This window comes from Fringilla coelebs (assembly GCF_963513975.1).
Source record: "Fringilla coelebs genome assembly, chromosome: 1".
In the NCBI taxonomy this organism is placed as follows: Eukaryota; Metazoa; Chordata; class Aves; order Passeriformes; family Fringillidae; genus Fringilla; species Fringilla coelebs.
In genome coordinates this window covers 70,474,093-70,498,932 of record NC_140028.1, presented here as the reverse complement: position 1 = coordinate 70,498,932, position 24,840 = coordinate 70,474,093, and the positions used below count along the sequence as shown (strand labels likewise).

The window sequence follows — 24,840 nt, the reverse complement described above, 5'->3', positions numbered from 1 at the left end:
TAAACTGTTTTGCCTGGTGAACTTCATGCTACAATGCTTAATGTGGGATCAGATGTCTGATCATGTCTGCTGTTCTGCAACTAATGAAAAGAATCACAAACCTATCAGGCAAGTAATTAAAATCTGTACCACATACCCACTTCTGGCCCAGACTAATTTTGTACTGGTGATGTTCTGATAGCCCAAGTACCCACTGCTAATGCCAAGGGCCAGATTTCACAGGTATCATTTTGCATCTGCCACAGAGGTGGCCAGTTTGGACAAACATGCTGGCAGCACTACCTTGCCACAGGGCAGGCTTACTGAGATCTTCTTACTGTGTTGCTTTTTTTTAATGCCATCTTCTTGTCTGTTCCAAATGCAGTATATACAATAAAGCAAGGTGGGGTTTTGGTTTTGATTTTTATTGTTTGTTTGTTTGGGTTTTTTTTAAGCAGGTTTGTGTAGTATTATTGTCTGTGACTTTTAATGATCATAGTGGGAGTCAGTTTCAATGTTAGTATGGCCTCCTCTAGCCAAGCAAGAAATAGGCATCTGCAGTCCCCTTAAACTTAGTGAAAAAAGCAAGTTAGTGCATGCAGGATAGTGAATTCTAAGCACTGTAACATGCATGTCCAGATAGAAAAACACTTGAAGAATATCAAAATCAAAAGGAAGTACTCTGCCTCTATGTGCTGATGAATTTCATCATGCTAACATAGTAATTAACTCATGCTGTAGTGCAATATGGAGACATCACATGGAGACACATCATGCAGAAGCCAGAGTAGAATGCATTTGATGGCTTCTATGGATTAACAAGGAGGAAACAGGAAAGGATTGTGTCCAAAAAAATAAAAGTGAAATATTCCCAACCTTCTGTTTTTCTACCTGCCAGAAGAACCACCAATCCCTCCACCCCACTCCTCCACCCCCCTGGAATTTTTAAGTAAAGATGTGTTTTGTGGAGATGGTGCTTTTCCACTCAAATTCTGATAGACCACTCACATACAAGGACAACAGGGGTAAATAATTGCTTTCTGGAAGTACTATTGAAAAGTTTTCTGATCCAACAGCTATCAGGCCAATAGAGTGTTTTATGCAGAGTGTGCATTTTCAATGAGTTACAACTTTATGACCTGAAAGTTGGTTATAGTGTGTTCTTCTGATACGATTCTAGCAGCCTTCCCAAATGAATACTGTAAATATCATTGCAAAATAACCTCAGTATTTTTTTCTCAAACAAAAGAAGTGAATAAATTGTTTGCTAAATAAAATGCAGTCTATCCTAATAGGAATCTTAAAGAAAACAGCCAGAATAAAGGTATCTTGGGAATTGTGTTTTCCTCTTCACACTTCTTAAAAGCTGTTTAACATGACCTACTCAATTAACCTGCATTAAGGCAAGAGATACACAGTGTACTGATATATCCAAAGGATGACATTCATTCCAATATAAAATGAATAGCATTGTATTAACGTTTATTTCTAATTACAAGAAACAGAATATCAGTCCCTTATTTGTACAAAAATACCTGAAAGATTACAATTAGGTTCACAAGCCAAAAAGCTATTTACAGTATGAAGCAAAGCATATTGAATAAAGGTTTTGTCTCTTAAGTTAATACCTTTTGCATTCCCTGAAACTTTAAACTTTATTCCATTTTACAGTCACTAAATCTTGCATTGTGACAATATAATTTACGATAAGCAAGTCTTGCCACTGGAAAGGTGCATTGATTGGTCAAACTGTCAGGTATTTAGTGCAGAAAAGATAAGACAAAACATCTAAACTGAGGCACGTGTTTCTTCAAGATTAATTAACAAATAAAAAGTTTTTTGTACTTTAACACCTATCGTAACATAACTTAACTAGTAACCTCATTACCAAAATGGTTTGGCATTTTCCTTCTCAACATATTCAAGATTGCTACATGAAGTATTTATTTAGAAAATAAAATCACAGGCAAAAAGATAAAAATTCAACAGGCTCCAAAACAACCCTGAGCATCCCCTTTACATTCATGTCATTTAAATACAAAAATAAGAGTCAAATGTCCTTCAGTCCTTGGTATTCTGAGCTGGCAGCCAGCTGAATCTGTTGGAAAACTAAGGTGGCATTGACTGTTTTCCAGCAGAAAGAAGACAAAGCAGTGATCTGCTTAAGTAAGATTGTTGCCACTTTGAAGGTGGTCACTTTCTCAAAACAGCTCACTTTAGCTGGGAAGAGTACAAAATACTAAGTCAACCATCTACATACAAAAATCATGGTTCATAGTCAAACTTTTATTCTCAATTTAAATAAGATGCAAAGTTTTTTTTTTTTATAAATATGAAACACTGCAAATACTATCTGCCTACTGGGAAAAATGCATGGTTGTCACTAAGCTATGTAAACAGAAAAACTTAAAACTACAGCATAAATGGTCTTATTAAACTGGTAATGTAGTCAATACAAGTATCTTTTTTCTCCTAATAGGGGCCAAATAGAAGCATGCAAAGTGAAGTCAGACTTAAGTTAGCTTAATTTCAAGGTTTTAAAATACATTGTCTAGAAAGCAGGAACACTCATTTCACTATGTACAATTAAAAAAAGCAAAACAAAACAAAACAGAACAAAAACGGCTTCTACTAAAAACAAAATCAAGTTTCTTCATTTTTAGTATCTAGACATTAAATGGAAAAAAATACTAAATGTGTTCTGTAAACTAAAATACAGTGTTTCTATACCATTGACATAATTTAAGCTGATATGGATGACTCAGGCAGGTTATGGTTTGTCTTAAGCTATTCTTAACACTACATGAAGACCTAAAAGTGTAGGATTGGTTTTCCTTCTTTACCCTTTCAGATGGCTAGGATTTCAAACCCAGTGGCAAATATTAAGGATTAACTAGCCTGTGTAGATAATTTACCATTTTACAAATGCTCCATTCTGCACTACACTCTGCAAGTTCCCAGGGTGGAATACTTCTCACTGTGGCTAATGGCACCAAGCACCTGGAAGTTATTTCAGTTCAGACAGTTGCTGAAGGAATGGCTGGTTACAACTGCAGGATCAAGGTGGGACTTGTCGGATTTTAATACTGATTTATCATCAGAAAGAGTTATTGAGTAAACATTAAAGAATTCATTTAAACATTAACAATAAAGTAGTTCTGATGACAAACCAGTACCAGGGCAAGATACATGCTTGTCTGCCACAGGTACTGGTGAGCAGTAGCACACATGACACAGAGATCACCAGTTACCTCAATGGATGATATTGCCAGCAGTTACTTCACAATCAAATCTGTTTCTATTCCCAGCATGTTCCTTCTCACCATGTAAACTTTCATGACCCTACAAGAAGCAGAAGGGTTCAGTTCTTCTTATGCCCTATCCCCAGGAGAGCGTTGTCACTGTAGCTTTACTCTTTTGAAAGAGCTCTTTGAAACAGTCTGAAAATTCAAGGAGCTATAAAGCTAAAAACACTGGTTTTAATTTTTTTTTTTATTTTGTCATACTAAGACTACCTGCAGAAGAATCTTCTCACAAAAAATGGTGGTTTCAAATACAAGTGTAGTCATTCAGTCCTACTCTATTTAGTAACAGTAAGTTTCCTCAGGAAAACAGTCAAAAGGCTGTAAAAAACAAACCACCACTCCAATAATAAAAATTTGTGCATAGAATCTAATACAGTCTCTGCATGACTGAATGCCACTAATATGCCATCAACATACTACAGCCATAATGCTACAAGTCAACAGTTTTAAGAGTACGTATATTGGTGGTATGTTCTTTTAGAATTGTATCCTCATTGCTTCTTCAAAGACATCGGCAGATCATTGAACCTCAGGTCTCCAGAGAAGTACTGAGACATACGCGCGCGCACACACACACTTCTTCTAGATTTTCTTCTAGATCCTTTTAGGCTGAAGCATTCCATACATTTTAGGGTGCAGATTAATACCCAACTCCTGCATGAATTTTAAAAGCCACATCAGCTCCTAATATAGGCTGCATACAATATCCGAAACAAAGTAGGAGTGCAAAAAAAGTGATCAATACAAAAAGTAAACACACTAGTCTTAATTGTCAAGATTATTCCAGGGCAAGAGTTCTTTTCAAAGATTTCTCTTCACACTTGTTCCTGTTAAGTGGCCCAGCCAAGATAGTTTCCAGTTTTGTTTCAAATTTACTCATTGTTTTACAGACCCTCCCCCCATTTTTGGGATGCTGGGACACTCAGCAGCAATCACTCTTAGGTGTTAGACAAACCAGCAATCTTGGTCTGTTGGCACCTGTCGAATCCATCCCTTTCAGAGTCCCAAGGTGCATAATATTTATTTTTTTAACCAACTTACAAATCTGCCAATTCCCCAGTGTCAACGTTCTCTTACAATTACTCTTCTATCAAATCCAGTCTTCAGCGAGAGTCAGATTTGAGGTCATAAGGCCACTCGGATGCAGTGGTGTTTGAGTTTGCAGGGCAAGACTCCTTTGTTTAGTTGATAGAATTCAACAAGCTGGATTAGATCACTGAATTTGGTGTTCCCATCATCCAGACTGAAAAATATCTGTCCATCATCTTCACACTAGGAAAACAAAACATCCTTTTCAAGTTAGGCTGCGCATGAAGAGATACACAAGTGGAAAAACTTAAGAGAGTACCACCAGTGTGTGACAAAGAAATGATGGGCACACGGTTGGCACTCATTTTGCATAAACAACCCAGTGCCTGCAGTTCCTTATGAAACCATGAACAGGGCTAGAAAACTTGTAACATTTTGCTTATGAAAGTGAAAACTTGTGGGCAGAGTAATTGAAAGTTGTACAGACGTCACTGGCATTCATTAGATAAAGAAAAATACTCCAAAAGGATTTGTTAGCTTTTTGTAAAATTGGCCAGCTAAACAACAGAAGAGGGTTTGGAACAATAAAAAGGTCTATATAATCTTAAATTTTTCATGCTTTTTTGGATTAAGATAAAAATCAAATTGTTTTCCAGCATCTCTGTGTAGTGTTATTTGAAGCTCAACATTACTGGATAACCTCCAGAATAAAACTTTTAAAGCTCCCCGAAGTTATTCTATGTTTGCTTAAGTGGGAAGGGAGACAACAGCTGCTGTTGTCTCTGACAGTCACAGAGAACAAGTTCTGTGCATTACACAGACTTCTGTAATGTAGTGACCTACAACAGTTTTCCAGCAATGTTAACCAACAATTTTAATCAGACATCTGACTGATTAAAGAATATTCTATAGAAAATCCACTTATATATTTGCTAATGGAAACATCCTTGTTAGTTACATCAGTAATTAATAAGATATCTCCTCAGATGTTAAAAGCAAAAGCTTAATGGCTTAAAATTTTGGGGTTTTTATCAGTATCAAAAATAATCGACTTACCGGCAAGATTTGAAAATGCTTTATTTTTTGATGATGGCATAACGTAAGTACAAATGCCTTTGGATTGCTTTGGCTGTCCCGGAGAAGAAATAATCTAGAAGAGAACATTTTTAAGAACAAATTGAATATCCCCATCTGTTTGTTCTTAAATAATCAGAACCACTAAGTAATATTGTGCCACTGCCGAACTCTTCTTTAGTGGCATTAAGAGGTGATTCTCTAACTGGCAATTTGCTTTCTATTATTATACCATGACTATGCAACATTAACTGATGAAGAAACAAGGAGTGCAAGATACATGATGGTAATTCTTCCTTTAAGAATGTACCTATGAGGCTTTTTTTAAGGTTCCCTCTAATTTAGCTTTCTATTAATGATATGTTCTCTCATGAAGAAAATGTTACCATTTAAATCTAGAGAAAATCTGAATTTCTGTATATGAGAAAGTAATATATGGGAATCTGTTCCCACTACATTATCTTGCATCAGTTCACAGAAATCCAGTGTCAGCAAAATTATGTGTAGGTTAAATGGCTGCAATTGCACAGAAACAGCTCAAAACTTTCTTAAAATTATTTACTAGTTAAGTAGCTTCCAAATTATCAAGATGGGGAAAGCACACACTGATTTTTCCTCTAGAACAGTCACAGTATTTTCCCCTCAGCATGTGGAAAAAAATGTACATTAGGCATACAGCTACCAACATCATACACCATGTAGCTATCACAAAACTTAAGTCCTACCCCAAATGGACTTTATTTAACATCCATACTGGGAAGAGGAGAAAAAAAGCTTGATAAAAACCCTTGTGTTTCCTCCCCTTGATATTTATGAACTAAGGAAGCTGATCCTCTCCGTGCCACAAGAAAAAAGAATATACCTTTGGCAGAAGACTTATTGCACAAAGCACAAGTGGATTTGAGAGATGTCTGAGCACAGGACTAGGGCAGGCCTCTTAATTGCTGACCACTAAGGAAGGAACACTTTTCCAAGGTGAAAGAACTGCTTGTAGTCTTAAGAACTCAAAATATTTTACTCCAGCTCCTCAGAACTGATTGAGAAATGTCAGTACCAGAAAATGCACCATCACAACCAGAGTGAGTTCAGTAGTCAGGGACAGGCATGTCTTGCCACTCTCAGAAACCATGCACGGTATTTGAACATTCCATTGTAATCCTAGGAAGACCAAATATGTGGAAAAGGGACAAAAAGGCTTTAAAATTAGCATCCCGGTGAAGGAGAAAGACCATACCTGCCCTGTGGTGGCTGCAGTTCATCCAGGTATCTATCAATTATATTTCATTTAGCTGTTTCATATCATGCATGGTATTGTAAGCTGATGGCACAAAGCAAAGGTCTGCACAACTGATGCTACAACTGTTTACTCAACCTCTGGCAAGCAACCAGCTTCCACACAAACAATGAGTGCCAAGAGACATGCATCCTCAGCAAGAACTTCCAGAGATATCCAAGATAGCAATATCGGATGCTTGTATACAGTGTTGAGCCTCTTCCATGGACCATCAAGAGACTGCTAACTTTCTACCTTCTTTTGTTCAAGAACACACAGAGCAGGAAAACATAGGCAAGAGTTTTCCACCCTGAAAATCATGATCCGTAGATCTCAGAGCACATAGGTAACCTGGTTCTTTTGGCACTGCGGGTGCACCTTACTATGGCCAAACTAACCAATTTTTACATTCCTCAGTGAGTAAGCTGATTAGGCACAAATTTAACATAGCATCAAACACATGAACATATTTATGAAGACCTCAGGAAGGATGGGCCACCAGATTCCTAAAGCAGCAAAACAAAATGAGCCCAAGATTATAATGTGAGAAAACCAGAAACACAAAAAGTCAGCAGTGCTCTCAGCTTCCCTTTTCTGTTGAACCTGCTTAGCTAAAACCCACTGTCTAGCCTTAGACTAGACAACCCCCCCCCCTCAAAATAAGCAAACAGTGCTTGATGAATATATATATATATGCACTACCAGTTTCTACTTCCCTAATGAATTTTAGTCTTCAGAAAGATTACTGTTGCCTCTGAATCAGAAAATGCTGAAGAAAGGTTGGAACTTCACTGTCTCCTGTGAAGCCAACATGGATGTTTCTACCTTAACCCTGAGAGCAATGAAGACAATGAATCAAAGGCAACCATGCCTTTCCCATCCTACAAATCAACAACGCTGAATGCAGTTCAAGCAACTTCCCTTCAATAACCATAACTCCATATAAATAAGGAAAACAGAGATGCTCAGAAGATACTTAAACAATGACCACAGACATTTAAGAGAGTGCTGGAACAGGTACTTTCATTTCTTTGCTCTAGAACAGAAATAGTGAGCAAGCACTATTAGCTCCTCTGACTCATGCAGAAGAGCACGGATGGCTGATTATAAACTTTTTAGCAAATGGTTAGGCACAGCTTTGTCTGAAAAATATTTCCTCAACACACATTACAAGAATTAACTATTTTCAAATTCTAACATCATCTAAAACTTGACTACCTCTGTTGGAAAAAAAGAAAGACAATTAAGTGTATTTTAAGATTTTACTTTTCAAATTAAAGGTTAGGATCCACTCCTACAAGCACACACTCTGACCTTTTGGAATCCAGGCAGGTTATAACGGGACTACTCAACGATCAAGTTACTCAGAAATGCTCATAAACCTGTAAACTATTACAGCATAAGTTGTGCTCTCATCTATAAAGTTTACTGTCAGATCATAAATACTGAGCAACAAGAATACCTACCCATCTACAAGCCCTTGTTGCTTAATAATCCTGTGAGATTCTTCTCTAGAGATTCTGCCGTGAAACCAGTGCTGTGTCCTATGAATAACTGGAGGTGAGAGGAAAAAGAGGGAGAGGATGGTTAAAAACAATTACACATGCAACCATTATTTCCACATAATAATTATTTAAACATTTTAAAAGTGGGTATAGTTCTCTTACAGAATATAAAATATCTTCCATTAACCTACATAAAAAAGAATCAATATAAAAAATGCATCTACTTAATGTACCAAGTAGAGAGGCATCATATCTCCATGTATTTTCTGATTTGGAGATATACAAGAGAAGTCTCTTATATACTGCCTTCTTATAGCTTCTTGAACATACTGGGACTAACATTCCTTACAACTCAATGTATAAGCTAATGAGTTAGAAACAAGTCCCTCTAAATGTCAGATAAAGAAATGCACTTTAGATGGTGCTTTCAAGAGTCAAGTTAGCCCCCAATATTAATATGTTTATTGTTTTGTTCTTTAAATGGTATTTTAAAATTTTGTTAACAGAATAGCAAGAGAAAATAGCTGTGTTTCCTCCAAGAAGTCTAGGATATTAATATGAAATTTCCCATTGTTTTAATAAATTTACAGCCTCAAAGAAAAGTTCAGGACTTGCACATTTTACATTTTGCTGTTATTATGGAACAAATTCAGTTTTGAAAACTCTCATTTCTACTCTTTAAAGATTAAAAGATCACTCATTGACTTTCCTTGTCCAAAACAGCAAATTAACTGCTGGATTCTTTTAAATGGAAATATTTATGGAGTGTCTATTTTTACAAAATAAAAGTTTCAAAAGACCAGTCCTAAAGAAAAGCTGGAGTGGGCCATCAAAGGAAAACAAGTTTGTTGCACAGTGTCTGTATGGGTAGGCATGTTAATGACACACGAGCTACTGCTAAGGATTGTATTTGACATCAAGGCATTCGTACTACATGGCTGCACTCTGTGTCTGTATGAAATGTACCTTTTCTTTACCCACAGAGACCTCTGATACTATGGTTACAAACCATCAGAATTTACCTGTACTCAGTGTGGAAGGATGGAGTGGACTTTGGCTACCCAAGATGTTCATTCTTGTGCTACGTTTCTATAGAGAAAATGAATTACCGTTAAATCCACACTAACGTCTCAGGAGAAGAGAATTAGTGCACATGCAATATAGATTAAATTTACAGGAAACTGGGGGCTGGGCAGATTTAATGCAAGGATGAGAAAAAGATATGCAACTTTGAAGGGGGCTAATCTACAAGCAGCAGCTCATTTCAGTTGCCTTAAAACATGAGCCAGATGTTAATGATGAAAGCTCAGTATCTTAAAAAAAAAAGGAAAAAAAAGACAGAAAAAAAGAAAAGACTGATATGTTTCTGCTCAGGCAAAACACCAGGCACTCAGTAAATCAAGCAGTATTTCCCTCCCGTACATAAAGCACCAGCTAATGCTTCAGTAATGACTCCTTTTCCCTAAAAGACGAGCATGTGGGAAAACTTGTACTGCAGCTGTCTGTCCACAAGACACTATAAACAAGTTACATCAGTTTTCATTGCAAGAGGTCCTGCCTCTTGTATATTCTGCAATTAAACTTACTGGGAGCAAGCCATTAGTCAGAGCCCCAGCCTCTTCCATGTGGGGAAGCATTTAATTTGACATATTCCTCCTCAGAGACTGGTTTTGCAAACTGGCAGTAAAGTTCTGGTGGGTCTGCTTTCCCCCTCAACTTTCCTCTGGACACTAGGGGGACAGAGAAGCAGTGGTAGAAGGTTGTTGTGAATGTGACAGTTTTGCTAAAGATGGATATTGACTTTCAGATCTGCATGCTTGCAGTGTGATTGCTTCAGGTCGGAGCTAAGCTATACTGTGACCAGCACTGCACTAACATCATAGCACACTCTGTGTTTTGGCTCTCAACAGACACTTACTGATTGCAAAAATAGAAAAGAAGAGAAGATAGCTACCCTCCAAGCATGTCCTTCTTCCAAGGCAGCACTCTGTGCTTCAGCAGGATTTTCAATAACTCTTCCTATTTGCCCCGAAAAATCCATTGCTACTAGTGAATTTTCAGATACACTTCTCTGAAAAGGAATTTTCACTTATTTCAAAAAACAGGGAAAAGGAAAAACCAGCTTGAGAGTTTCACTTCAAACTGTTTTGGTTTCAGAAGACTGTCCAAAGTCCTCCTTCAACAACACAGAAAATACATCTTATTTTTTTCTCCTTTCAAAAGATTCACAGACACAAAAATAGATGTTTTTTTGACTGTAGGGGAGTGAGACGATTCAAAGGCTCAGAATAAAATCTGTTTGCTCAAGTTGCCCACTTGCCCTATTACTATATTCCAGTAATTTTCAGGGCCAGTTGGGATCCAAATATAGGCTCTTCCCTTTTAGGTAGTTAACAGTCAGCTCTTGGCCCAACATATTTTAGGAAATCTACATGTTAGTTTTGCCAGACCTAAGCTGGCTTCTGCAGAGACAGCCAGATGTCTCTCTGTGCCGTACATCTCAAAGAGCATGACGTAGCCAAGATTTTTCAATCATGTGGATCATGTAAGCCTAAGATAATGGAGAGCCAACCACGGAAGCTGTACTCATGCAAAACATGAACTTTACACTGATTTGCTACACAATGCTGAATTTACATTTCTTAGCATAAAATTTTCCACTTTTAAAATGCAAAAGCAAATATATCTTTTCCAACATCATACATCAGTGAGGTAAAGTTCATCACTTACTACTGGAGTGGAAAAGTGTGGAAGCATGGCTTTTCGCTGCTGGGGAATTCTGTAATTCTGATACAGTAGCATTCCATACTGCCAACAGAAACACAAGGACATTATTATTCAAATATATGCCCTAGGAAAAAAACTGAAGTGACTTCTTAATACCACTTTTACACTGGACCGAGGTCCCAAAGACATTTGTATTGAGTAATAGTGATTGGCAGGTGGCAAAGAGTAAATATGCACAAAAAGCTTTATCTAAAAAAATAAAATCTTGAGTGATATACACAGGTTATTTTTGCCACTCTCAGCTAGGACCATGTTTTCCTTGTAGAACACAAGCTTTCAGTCAAGATCAGAACACACATATTAATTGTCTTCTTTTTAACCTCTAGAACTTAAAAGAACTTCTGCACAAGACATTCAAACTCAGTTTTCATAATGATAAAAAATAAGAACCTTTCTAATTCACTAGCTCTTTCAATAAATTTCACTATCACTTGGTACTTTCCTCATCTTAAAAAAATAAGGTGATTGAATTCCAGTCATGCCCTTGGTTGAACATGATGAATTTTAGCAACACTTGTAGCTAGGATAGGTAAACACCTACTCAGAGCCTTCCCTAGAGGCATGGTGCTGAAGGAGAGCAACATTGCTTACTGAATGCTCTAAGTGAAACAGTTTATATAATTTCCAAACAGGATATTATAGGACTATGGAAAGCTAAATGAGATGGTGAATAAAAAGAAGCATTATGGACACAGCCTTTGGGCAAAGCTTTAATTTTTGCTGACTGTACACCTTTAATCATCTTTTGGTGTGTCTTAAAAACAAAGTAGTTTTTTTTTCAGTACATAGGACATGGTAAGGTAGAAAGAAAAACACAGCAGTTTTCAAAGCAGCACATTCAGAAAAAGACTTAGAACCAAACCAGAATTTATGCACATTTTCCTATGAAGATCAAGAAGTTCTCTCCTTCAAAGGACACCAAATAGTCAGCTTTCTCCTCAGTTCCCTCCATCGTGATTTTGTTTCAAAAAGCAGTGAAGCCTCCTATCATATTATCAAGAAATTTCATTGTGTGTTCTCAGATATGAGCAACTTTCACCCAGATATAGGGTTACTTATTTTTGTTACTTCTTCTAATACAAAAATGGAAAAAATGGAAAAAAATTGCTAAAGAAATGCTGTTCTGGTAAAGAGAACCACTTACCATTATGAAAACAGTTTCTTTAGCTTTATGATAACTTGAAAATACCTTGTAAGCAGGTTTTTAAATTCATTCTCACATCTCAAATTTGCATCCCAAACTAAATCTATACTTGATTCATATGTGAAGGAATAGATCTTAATCCTGTGCCTAAATTCTTAGGCGGGACAGGTCTGCTTGGCATTTTGCTCTTATCTGTATTGTTTTGGAGCAGATGATATTTAAGAACATATAGGTAATTTCTCATTAACAAAATAACAAATGCCACTTAACTCTAGGTGTAGCTTTGCAAAAGTAGAAGAGATTAGCTACCTTGAGGAGTCGAAAGGCAGTCATCCAGCATGTCCTGCTTTGCTCGTCTTCAGCACACAACAACCGCAGTTCCTTGGTTTCATTTCTCACTCTGTTTGGCTTTAAAGCATTAGAGGGAAGTCAGATACATTCATGAGAAAATCAACAACTCTATAAGCTTAGAATCACTGTAAGCAGGGTAAAGGCAGGTATTAGTCTAAAGAACTAACCAGAAAAAGCTCCCACCACACTGAATTTAAAGCCCAGGAGAGGCTGAGCATGCTCTGAAGGAAATAACTTTTCCAGCTGGGTGCAAGAAGATCAAATGTTGGTGCCTCCTGACTTTCAGAAGCTGGGGTCATTGATCTTGTAAGTCCCCTCCAACTCAGGGTTTTCTATGATTCTATGGTTTGAAATAACCTGCAGTCCTAGCAGTTTATAGGAACGTGGTACTCAGGCCATGCTAGAACCAGACACTTAGTTTTGTAGGGTTTGGTAGTTGAAGGGTTTTTATGTTTGTTTGGGGTTTTTTGAGGCTTTGTTGTTGTTGTTTTGCTTTGGTTTTGTTTTGTTTTCAAATCTGTGAGAACTTTTATAAACCCCCATTTTTGAAATGAAGGATGAAAGTTTCCACAACTGAGGGTAACTGAAAGTTTGCTCCTATCAGTTCAGGATATGTCCTGTACCTGGTCTCTTTGATGCAAACTCTTGCTGTCTAGAACAGCTGCTAAGAAGGAGACTACTTCACTACTGTTACAAAATCAGCTCCCAGCCTTTTCTTCTCATAAAGTTACACTTTACACTTTTCAAACCTTTGAAATACTTTCCAAATGAATCTTTCTGCACAACAGCTTTAAAAAATTTCAAAGGCAAATAGTTATTCTTACATTCATGTTTCCAAGACAGTCTTTCTCTTTAAATAAAGGCAAACTTCTGGCCCACAATAATGATAAAATTGCACCCCATCAGAGCTTGATCCTTTGCTGCTATATAGTTTTGGTGCTTACTGTCCACAGAAACTTTTCTGTTTGATTAGTGAACTTGGAAAAAGCTTTCATCTGTGAGGTGAACCAAGGCCATCTCACAAGCACACCATGCTTCAGCTCTGAGCTGCTCTTGCACAAAAATTTCCCAAACCAAGGGAGCACCAGATAAAGTGTTAAAAGTGTCACAAAAAATGATGACAAGATTCACAGGACATGCCTGCCAAATGAAAGATGTTAAAGATCAAGTCCTTGTGACAGAAAAGGCTTGCAGAGTTTTACATACAAATCCCATTTAGCTGGGAGTTGGGGTGACTCTGAGCTAACAACGTCTGGAACTTTGGAAGAACTCAGTGAGAAGATTTACCTTTATACAAAATCCATACTCTGCAGGGGCATTGTACAACTTCTTGCCTGCTATCAATGAGAAGATATTGCTGTCTTCTAGGTCAGCCAACAATTGCAAATGTCTTGGCTCCTGGGAAAATAACATGATTTAGCACAGGTAAGTGAAAGGTTTTGGAAGATGTTGTGCAAGCTCTGCAGTCTCTCAAGCTCAGCCTCCAACAGAGGGCAGTGCATGAACACGGCTCCTCTCCCAGGCAGCCTCAAGTGGCCATGGCACATACCCCTTAAATACCAGCCTACCAGCAGAAAGTGCTTGGTACAGGAAGCTCACAAAATACTTATGCAAACCCATCACATTAAAAATGGCCTGGCCTATAACATTGGTCCAGAGAAATCTGAAGGTTAGCACAACTTTAGTGGCCACAATGACGTTGCCAGCTGGTTTGGTTTTTTTTATAATGAAACTCTATGGCTGTATTCATGCATTTGAACATGCCTTACTTATCTTTTTCCGTGGAAAAAAAAATGGGAACATTGTGTGGAGATTTTTAAAAAACAGCAAAAAATACCCACAGTAAAAGCAGAAAATGCTTTCACATGCTAGTACTGTGCAACTTCTTTTTTGATCTTACCTTTGAAGTTCCTTTTGTAGAACAATAAAGTCCTGATCTCCTCAAACACATAAACAGTTTCTTCCATGATTTCCTACCCAGCTCTTTCACATGCAAGAAACCTTGAATTTCAGGGCAGCTACTGGAGTTTAAAAAGTTCTGTTGGAGAGGAAAATGTAGATGAACATTGTATCCCATGGATGAATTGTAAAATTGCCACTGTATTTGCAGAACAGAGAATGAAATGGCAAATCACTTTGCTGACTTGAGGTGCAGTGTCACACTAGGCTTAAAATGACCTATACGTTTAATCTGATTTGTGACCAAAATGTATATTCTTGCTCCTCCATGCCATCTACCTGGCCATATCCTCCTGCAACTGACACCTTCCTATTCTCTGCATCAGGTCTTAAATCTCAAAAAAGCTCCTGCTTCTCTGTATTCCCATTCGTGTTGCACCTTGCCTGAAGGGAGAGAAAGTAAGCTTATTAATTCTTAAAATAATACCTTGTCACAGCAATTTTGGCAAATTGTCCTGCTTGGAAATATTGGCCAAAATCTCCATCTTTATCCTCAAGTTTTGAAAAGGAAGAGCCTACTTAGGGATTTCAAGTTGTCCCAAGAGAAGAGGTATAACAGACAACAGAGTATTTAAGTGAAAATGAAATGTAGAGCAGTCAAGTAAGTGCCAGCAATTATACCAGACCTCAGGACTGAAAAGCATTTAACTTCTTGACATAAGTAGAGGAACCACATACAAAATAATTTGATTTGTGATATATCACAGGAAGGAAGAATTAATTATGGTAGGAGAACTGATGGATTTCTCCCTTATTACAACAGGCCAGGTTTTTAAATGACAGAGGGCTTGATCATTACGTTAAATGCCAAAATAATAAATTCAGTAAGTATGAAGAAAAATGCATAAACCTGGTTAGCCTAGACATCTCAGCAATTCTTCAAAGTTGTGTTTTGGTAGGGACAATGCCCATAGGAAACAAAACCAAAACCAGCACCCTGTGTCAGAATTCTTACTTCTATTAAACCCTATTTTTTTTTCCAGTCCTCCTCCTCATCTCATCTAACAGAATGGGAAAGAACAATCAATCTACTTGCTGTTTGTACTTTGAATCCACTTGTCAGCTGTGAAAGGGAAAGACCAAAAGGAGAACAGATTCTTTTTGTCCAGTCAGTTAAAATAAAAGTAAACTAAGATGGCAAGCTTTTTTGCATGTCACAGCCAGGTCGAGACTAGGGAAAACAGATCCCACTGATTTTAATGCTATTGTCATGACTAAAAATACTAGCTCTTAATGAAGTACATGATATCATGAGATGATATTTAATATTCTTCCCTGTCATGTGTGTAATTAAAAACAGCGAAATTGCTCAGTATCTAAGGTGGCCTCAGATATAACATGCCTAATGACTACTAGGCTGCAGGAGGTTTACCTTGAATAAATTACAACTGCCATTGAAATTCTGAAAAATGGTTGTGTGGTTTTTAAAAGAATGAAGAACTTAATCAAAAAATTTTAATGAAAATAGTTTTTTAATGGGTAAACAATGAACTAGAGGGAATATGCTCACCCTCTTTTCCCCACCCTCTTGTGTTGTTAACCTCCAAGACTTCTACTTCTTCAGGACTGTACCTTTCTGAACCTTCCCAGAAGCAAACTCATACCTCACAAGGCTGTAGGGTTTCCTTTTGCTACCACCTGAGTTACCCTCAAAACTTTTCCATCTTCATGAACATCTTGCTCTTTTGTCCTGCTGCTTGTAAATTCGATCTCCACTTAAACTACAGGAAGAAGGGTGCAGGGTGTGAAGACCTCTTCCTACCAATCTGTGGCAATGCCAGTCCGTGCCAGTTTTAGTTGCTGATTACAACCTCATTGCCCATGACTTTCATTTGTAATTCCAGAAATTGGCTTGTTTTTTTTGTTTGATAGTTTCCCAGACGTAAATGTATAGTAATGCTTTAAGCTCTTTTCAGTGAATGTGGAACCAGATTTTAATGGACTTTGATATGGTTGTGGGACAAAATGAGTGCATTGGATCAAAAGTCCATGGAAACTTGTCTTTAAACAGAGAGTCTATGCATATCTGAAAACATGCAAAATTACAGAAATCAAGCTAAAATCAGTTATTTGTATGTTTATATTCTTCATAATTTTGTGCTTCTGCTTTATAATTTGCCTGTTTTCCATTATACTGTCCTCCAGGCATCATGATCATATGTTCTTAGTACAGTACTTTAATAAATTGTGTTTTAATTTTGCTCCGGAGTTAAATGTCCAGAGGCTGAGAAAACAAGTGAAGTGAAAAGGATTTGTAAACTATGGGGCTTAGATTGGAATGGTAAAATTGAGAGATTTAAGTGAGTCAGTTACTGGTCAGAGAGGTAGCCCACCTTCCAGTACTATCCTTGAAGGTCAACCAACTATGCCCATCACCCCTGTTCCTTTATGAGCAAACAAGAAACTGTAGAGTGACACCAGAACCTCAGTATAAATGCAGTGCACATGCCACCACCACACAGATTGCACAACTCTACCAACACACATGCATAAGGAACAGAACCCTGCAATTTAACCTGGGGAGCTTTAAATGGAATTACTCTGCAAATACTGTGTACAAATTTCTACTTGCACTTACTTCTTAGGGCATTATTTTTCTATACAAAAGAGCAGCTGAACTGTGGGGCAGTTGGTCCTTATTCTAATTCTTGCCAGGCAAACACGGGATACAAAACGCAAAAGCAGAACCTCTCATCATCTCAAACTCATCTTCTAATATCCACTTGCATTTTGACACTTTCTTCTGTGCTATGATGTGGAGTACAGAAGAGTACTGCTGTTCTGCCTTTTATAAAAGGTATATTTGTTTTTCTAGAAATATTCCTGCCAAGGCTGTTTGCGAGTAACAAGAGGTGGCTAAACCAGATACCCACAGAGTAAGCTGAGTATTAATGGAACAAATATGTATGACCATAGCTATGAATACTTTGTGCATTCATAGCTAGTAATTTGCACCTCAATGCCACTGGTTAAGATCTTTGTCAGGTATTTTCAACATTAGCCCCATATGCTACTTCACTATACTGGTCTTTCTCTATTTTCCACACCTTTGAATTCTCTTCCTTCCTGCCTGCCTGCCTCTCAACCCCTCCCCCTCCACCTTCTTTGTCCATACAGATAATTTACAGTACCTGCAAAAGTTGTGACTGTGGGATACTGCCATTTGTTTGCTGGCACCAGGCAACCATTTGTTCGGGAAAGAAATTCTAGACACAAAAAGAAGACAATTGGAAGTCACGTTATATTGAAACACTTACAGAGAACTAGTGACATTTTCTTCCAGTCATTAATTTTTTGGAACTATCACTATTAAATCAATTTGGAGATCCCCTGACACAGAAAGTAATACTAGGGCTTTTCAAGTGCAGTTCTTCCCTTCCTTCTGCTCACCAGATGCCCATGCAGACACATTGTGGGTTTTTAAAATATCTGATACGCAGCATTTCCTAAGTGCATTTTCCTCTCACTTCCTCTTCTACCGAGTACTTTTGGGGATCTCTAACAGCCTCTACTTTCTTGGGAAAATACGGATGAATGGTCCTGCAAGTTGAGTATGCAGTGACTCCTTGCTTATTGCACCAATGACCTGACTTCAGATTTATTCCTCCAGTTCCCCTTTCATCTGCTATGTTTTAAAATTCCTGTATAATTTGGTACACTGAATTTACTATACACAGCAATGACAGGAAATCATTCTTGAAGTTTTTAAACATTATTTGAAGCATGGAGACATCCAGAAATGCCTGAAATAAAACAATGACTGATTATAACAAGATGAATCACAACAAAAACATTTCCAGTTTAGAACATTTGTCACTCTTCAGGCAATATAAATTTCAGTCTTTAGGGCATAAAGAGAAGGGCTGAAGAGGGATCACCCTTCTGCCAGGTAAGTTGCACAATGAGTTATGAAAGCTAACATTTACCAGACTCTCTTGAGTAGAAACAGTGCCATATGGCAACAGCTAATGCAACGGATAGGGAGCCTTCGCATTCTTACACCACAAGAATGATTTATTCTGTGATTGCAGGAGCCTGGGACTGAATGCCAAGCATTCTGGGTTTTACTCCCATGCTCTGTTATTAATTAAAATATACCACATGAAAATAATGCTCTAGCTCCTGTGATACCAAAACTTCTGTACAACGCTCAGATGTTCATGGGTTATCAGATGGTGAGATCAACAGAAGTGAAAAACTAGGAACACTCCATGTACAGAAACATTTCACAGAGTAAGTGAAGGCACAGACTCTGAAACAAGCACCAGCAGATGACAAATGTACATGCAAGCACACGTGTGAGGATGCAGCAACTGTGCACTTGAACCTACGAGGAAAGGAATGAATTTATCACCCGCAGTTACTTCAGAAATGAGTTTAAACATGACCTCAGGTATCTTTTTTCCTTCTTGCACCACAGATGCCTGACTGACCCAAAATCTGTCCTTACCTAACCACCTCTGGATTACCCTTCCTCAGCTATCTCAATGGGTTGCGCTAGCTGACATTGGTTCATGACAACAGTCTGCTCCAACATAATTGTTTGGATAAAATGTGAAAAAGTCTTCCTCAGATGAGCAGTTACACAGTAACCAGCTTAAAATTACAATATTCAAAGGTTCTTAGAAATCCGGGAATAGGTATGGCATGCAGTACTTTTCAAGCATGGGTGTATCAGGGATATAGAGAGGACAAGCTACTCTGATCAGTAAAGGTGGCAGAGCACACCAGGTGCCATAGGCAAAACAGTGTTCAATGGATATAACAATAAACTGGAAATTCCTTGTATGGAGTAAGTGCTTTAGGGGTCACCCAGATGGGTTTGGTGTTTTATTAATTATTACAATTGGAAATTAAAAGGTTTGGATACCTGCTTGTTATGTGATGAATTTGCTTTGAATCAAGTAACTTTGATGATAATGAGTAACTTGTGCTTCTGATTGTTTTTCTTGAACTAATGAACATTTCCCTGTCTTGGTCACTCTCAAATGTAACTACAGACATTTTGAAACAACATTTTGAAAACACTTGAGGTTTTTAGGCTAGGAGGAAAGTACAAGGAATTTAAACATTGGTTAAAATTTCTTTGGAAAGAATTCTGTTTGTTGGTTGCCATTTTTTTTAATAATAAATGTTTAAGACATAACAGTGCCCAGCAATGTTATTGCAATCCACCCCTCTGTGGTGTAAACAACTAAGTAATGAGACTCACCATGGGATTTTTGAAAAATTCGTATTTTGCGTAATTCTTCCTGAACAAAAATTTACTTTCACTTCCCATGGTGGATTCAACTTGAACTATGAGCTCATGATCTTCCAAGCACCTCTCTGTGGAAAAAGAACATGTTAACACACAGCCAACCAGCAGGAGCGAGACCAACTAAGAACAGAAGTTAAAACAACCCAGTGTAATTCCATTAACTTTTAAGAAATTAGCAAAACACATTCTGACTTTCAAACCATATTGCCATGAGACAATACTTTACTTTGTAATGTATTACAAAGTTTAACATTATACGACAGTGTTCTTCAAGGAATTCCTATATCAGGGCTTCATAAGCACAGACTTTTGAGAAAGCAGTAGAGTTTTTTTGTGTGTGCAGTAGGTACAATAATACAGACAAACCTCTTCTTTTGGCACCGGTTGTGTGCTGTGGAACTGGCAAGGTGGACAGGTTTAAGGGGGAAAAAAGTTACAGAAAGGCCACTGTTAGATCTTGAACTATCACAGAAACACAGTGTTGTATTTGATCACACTCTATAAAACTAGTCCATTTCAAGGTGAACTTCAGGCCTTTATTGTAGATGCTAGACAATGGGGTTTATTATGAAAGAGGTCACAGGATCTACTTTACAGGAATACTGACAGAGACAAATGTTTTGTACACATGACAGGGCAATTTTCTGCTCTAGATTTGGTTACAAGGTAACTGCCCATAACCACCACTTCTCCGGTCAAAAGAATGGCACATCAAAGCATGAACAGATAGCTTAACAAACCCAATTCACTGAAAGCAGTAACTCGAAAGAAGGCAACTGGCTAAGTGTGCGCTACTTAATGAACTCATTATCTTGACAAGTCTTCAGAACTTTCTCAGAAAATATTCAGGTATTTTTCAAAAGTTTTACCTACTCAGTGCTTTCATGCCTTATATAATACAAAATTTAAAAATTAGGTCAAACAAAACATAACTTTTGCAAAACTTTAAACAGAATGCCTGTGACTTGCTGACCAAAGAAGTTTGGAGAGTCCCTTACCCACTTTGTGTTCCTGCAATGCTTGTATTCCTACAGTAAGAAATGCCAGAGTGCAATGCTTGTATTCCTACAGTAAGAAATGCCATCCAAGTTCTCTTGAGGTGTTTTCAGGATACAAAGCAAGCAGTCATTGGCATCTCAAAAAGAGCAAGATCTGGAACATCACTTGAATTACTGAACTCAGCAGATTATGTGGTGTTCTTTGAAAATTTAACCTATGACTGAATGATCCCATGATCTTTTTCTCTTTCACTTAGGCTGTTAGTCATCACCAGCTCATTGACTACTTCAGCATTTACTGCGCATTTGTGATGTCCAGCCTTGCTCTAGATTGTGTTTTCAAAGGGGTTAACATTGAAAAACCTCCATAGTGGGCGACTCTCAAAGAGCTGTTTCTTAGTGCATCAGGTGTAACACCACTTTGAAGGGGTAGTTCTTTGACTAATGTGCACAACAATACTGCTGCAGGGTGGCTGTTAATAAAAGACATTTGGCACCACCTCAGCATTCATCACCTAAACCTACATGTTTCTAGGGGCTTTGCAGATAAAGTTTCAGCTATTGCTAATCTGGTGCTACTATAGTGGTTTTTAAGCAACTGGTCAAGTCAAATCTCCTCCATATTGTGATGAAGACTGAGGGCCTAGGAGGGTGAAGGGCCTATTTTCTAAATTATGCTTCCTCCAAAAACCATTAAATTACATTGGTATGAAGCTTTATCACAGTATGAACCCCGAAAGATCACATGTCCTGTTACAGTCTAGTTCTGCCACCACCCAATGTTGTGGTCTTCGCTTTCCCAACACATTAAAAATTGCCTGTCAGGGACAAACTCTTAATTCTGTTCTGAGGAAATGAAGTATAGATGAACATTTGTCAATTAGTTTTGTATTTCAATGTTTAGTTTGTGTAAATATACTTAGTGCCTGCTTCTTAGATGCTTTAGACAACTGACCTAGATATATTCTGTTACTACATCAAAACCCTTCTGAGATTCTGTGGTGATACTCCTGCCAATTTAATGTTTATATTTTCATTTTGATGGTCAAAGCCATCTTGGAGAAAAGGTGCAGCATTTCATAGCATGTACATGTAAAAAAAAGAAGCTAGTCCTGGTCAGTTTGCTATTACCTTATAGCAATACATACACTTGGGAAGTGCTTGGTAATTTGCACTCGGTTGGTACAAATGGGATGAACGTGACACATGAGCAACTCAGCCTCAGCCCTGCTTTGAGCTTTCTGCTAAAAAACTAGAAGCACAGATGTCAGCCTGTTAAGTTCAGTTCAATAGGTCAGTCTGTCTTCAAGTGGCATTGCTGTTGAAGTGACCAGAAATGTGTCCTTTTCAGTTTATCTGATAGGCTCCACTCAGTCTCCTCTACACACTTCCTGGAACAGACTTTTCCCCCACCGCACCCAAGTTAATCTGCATTATTATCAGAACTTCTACAGAACTGTAGCAGTGATACAAGGTGGGAAAAGGATCTGGATTCCATCATGAACAACCCACAGGCATAGCCCAAAATTCCCATCAGAGAATCACTACAAATGACAGGTGGACCCCTATATCAAAGAGCCTGCCCTGATTTTGCATTTAAGCAAGCGCTGTGCTTAACTGTTCCACTTTTAATTCACTCATATTAAGGGAAATCAATGCACGTTAACAAAAAAATCTAGGTACAGAACTGCAGCAATGCTTTCTTCTAACCCTCCCATATTTCAGAGTCCTCTACATTCTTTCCTGCTTGAATTGTATTTAGTAAGGTGTACAGTCAATTCCAGAACTCAAAAAATGAAGTGTGTAGGTCGGTGTCCAGGCACATATAATCATGTGAATGTCTTCACCATTATTATTTTTGTTAATGTCCAATACATAGATCTCTGTCCCCGTCCTAAATTTATGATAGTTAAGTATGGAATAGAACATCACATTTTATAAATGTGGTATTTATAAATATAGTTAGGTATACTTATAGTAGCAAATGAAATAATGGGACCAATTCAAATTTCATAGACTGCTTAAATATTGACTACAAAGATATTAGCGGTACAGTGCAGCAGGAACCACTTTCAAATGTCAAATCAAGAAAGTCTGATGGCAAATTGTTACACCACTGCTTCCAGTGAGAACACAAATATCCTGTGTAGTCAAATAGCTGTTAAAGTCATGTGTAAGCACACATTTTATTTGGAATATTCTTGGCTATGTGTGTGAAGTGAACAGTGATGTGGGGCTTCCTTACGAAGTGGGACCTCAAAGACCAAAGCAATGATAAATATGCAGCTGGCTTCAAAAATTTCATCTTGTCCTCAGTCTGTCCAATAGTAAAACAATGAATTGGTTCTGCAAACCAAGCTCTTTTGGAAAGTACTATTAGGCAAAATACAGGGAGCAGAAAACATAGTGAAGTAAATGAAGGAACTCCTCTCTTTTTGCGGGCTTCAAGACTATCACCTAGAGCATTAAGTCAGCAAGGATGTATTGTATAAGAAATAATGTCTTCTAGAAACACACAATTCTGACTGCTCTTTAACCATATTTCTCTTCACCCTATGTATTTATTCACCATTGTTTCATACTTATACTAGCAATCATATCTAGAGGAACAAATATGGACCATCAGATGCCTGATAACTTCATCAAGGTTGCAGTCACATTACTACCTTGATCTACCAAGTCTCTGAAATACAGGAAAGCATGTAAGCTACAGAAGAGTTAGGAATAAGCAGCCAAATAATAAAAAATTCAAACTGCAACCAAAACTGGTGGAAACATTAAAGTTGGTATTTAAAGTTTATTGACTATGTATACTTAAGACCCCAAATTCAATAAACTGGATAATGTTGTCTCCTGTTAAATGAACTAATTTATTCCCTTTTCTGTCCTCATCCTTTCAAATATGTGAAATCTGTATAATTACACTTTTTTGAATTCTTCAGCTATTTTTTTGTCTGTTGGCTTTACACCCCCAAAGGCTGCATTACTTCTCACACAGATCTACTGTGTGGCCTCCAGGGGACAGTCCTGGGGCTGTCCCTGTGGAACCAAGTTTGGTGGCTGCTGAAGCCCCAACCTGCACACCCCACTTCTCTGGAGGCCCGCTTTGTGCTTCAGTGTGAGACAGAGGTCCAAGGCAGGCAGGTCCCCATGTATATAAATGCAGCCCGATAAGTATCTTGCTCTTTTCCCATCATTGTTAATTACCAAGTTATTTGTGTGTAAACAGAAGCTTTTGATTTCCTAATCAGCCTCCTGCCCGATTCATTCAGAGATGTCACACACCAGAGTTTGACAGCACAATTAGTCACCATGGAAGCTATTGTGATGTCACAAACACTGAATTGTGGCATCATTGAATGAATCTGGCAGGAGAAGGATGTTGGTTACAAAGGAGAAGGCTTCTGTTTACACAATACCTTGGTAATCAGCAATGATGGGAAAGAGAATATAGAAAAGGAGAGCCTGGTAGTTTAATGAGCATTGATAAAACTGAATATTTGTAAAGGTTTTTAGAAGCACATGTGGCGTATTAAGCTACGGAGATAAAGATTCCGTAATTTATACCTTAATTCTTCACCTCATCCTATGTCCTCAGAATTGAAAGTATATCACAGACACAGACCAGTGAGTGTTTCATGTTAATTTTTTCATATATTTCTACATTAGGAATGATAATAAAACCATTAACTAATCAGGATATCTTACGTGTTTGGGGTTTTTTTAAGTGTTAGTCTGCAGAGCAGTGAATTTATTAGTGTTTAACAGTATTGGTTTAGGGCATCACATTTCCAGCAAATCATTTCCTTTTTTTATTTGTAAGGGTTCTGAATTACATTTTTAGACATAAAACCCCCTGTGTTAGCTACAGATAGCATTCACAATTCCAGTGCTGGCGATTGCAGCTTATGATTTGCCTTCCTCTGTTTTCTAGAAAAAACATTCCCCATGAAGTATATCGACTAATACTCCAAATGCTACACTTTTTAAAGCGTTATTGTATGCCATGGAGAATTATAGATAGCATTATCTGAGCGATACGCTGTTGCAAGCTGCACAGCAGAACCCTGTAACTAATCAGTGCCACAAAATAACAGGAAAAGCAAGACTGAATAACATAAGATCCTTTCAGGTACTGTAATTAAACCAATTCACGGCGTTATTTAATTCCCCACG

At 37.8% G+C, this 24,840-nt stretch overlaps 1 protein-coding gene across 3 annotated transcripts in view; it reads right to left on the bottom strand.

Annotated features, from left to right (window-relative positions):
• Positions 1-1,446: 1,446 nt before the first annotated feature.
• Positions 1,447-24,840, bottom strand: part of GRB10 (growth factor receptor bound protein 10) — a 144,593-nt gene continuing 121,199 nt past the window's right edge. For all 3 annotated transcript variants that reach the window (XM_084214070.1, XM_084214071.1, XM_084214072.1), the window contains 11 exons: positions 19,619-19,734; positions 17,538-17,612; positions 14,348-14,485; positions 13,735-13,845; positions 12,406-12,504; positions 10,896-10,973; positions 10,120-10,236; positions 9,188-9,254; positions 8,127-8,214; positions 5,370-5,463; positions 1,447-4,556 (listed from right to left, as the gene is read on the bottom strand). In XM_084214070.1, coding sequence (XP_084070196.1) covers positions 4,410-4,556; positions 5,370-5,463; positions 8,127-8,214; positions 9,188-9,254; positions 10,120-10,236; positions 10,896-10,973; positions 12,406-12,504; positions 13,735-13,845; positions 14,348-14,485; positions 17,538-17,612; positions 19,619-19,734 — 1,130 coding nt within the window. In that variant the 3' untranslated portion in view covers positions 1,447-4,409. The remainder of the gene's footprint in view (positions 4,557-5,369; positions 5,464-8,126; positions 8,215-9,187; positions 9,255-10,119; positions 10,237-10,895; positions 10,974-12,405; positions 12,505-13,734; positions 13,846-14,347; positions 14,486-17,537; positions 17,613-19,618; positions 19,735-24,840) is intronic.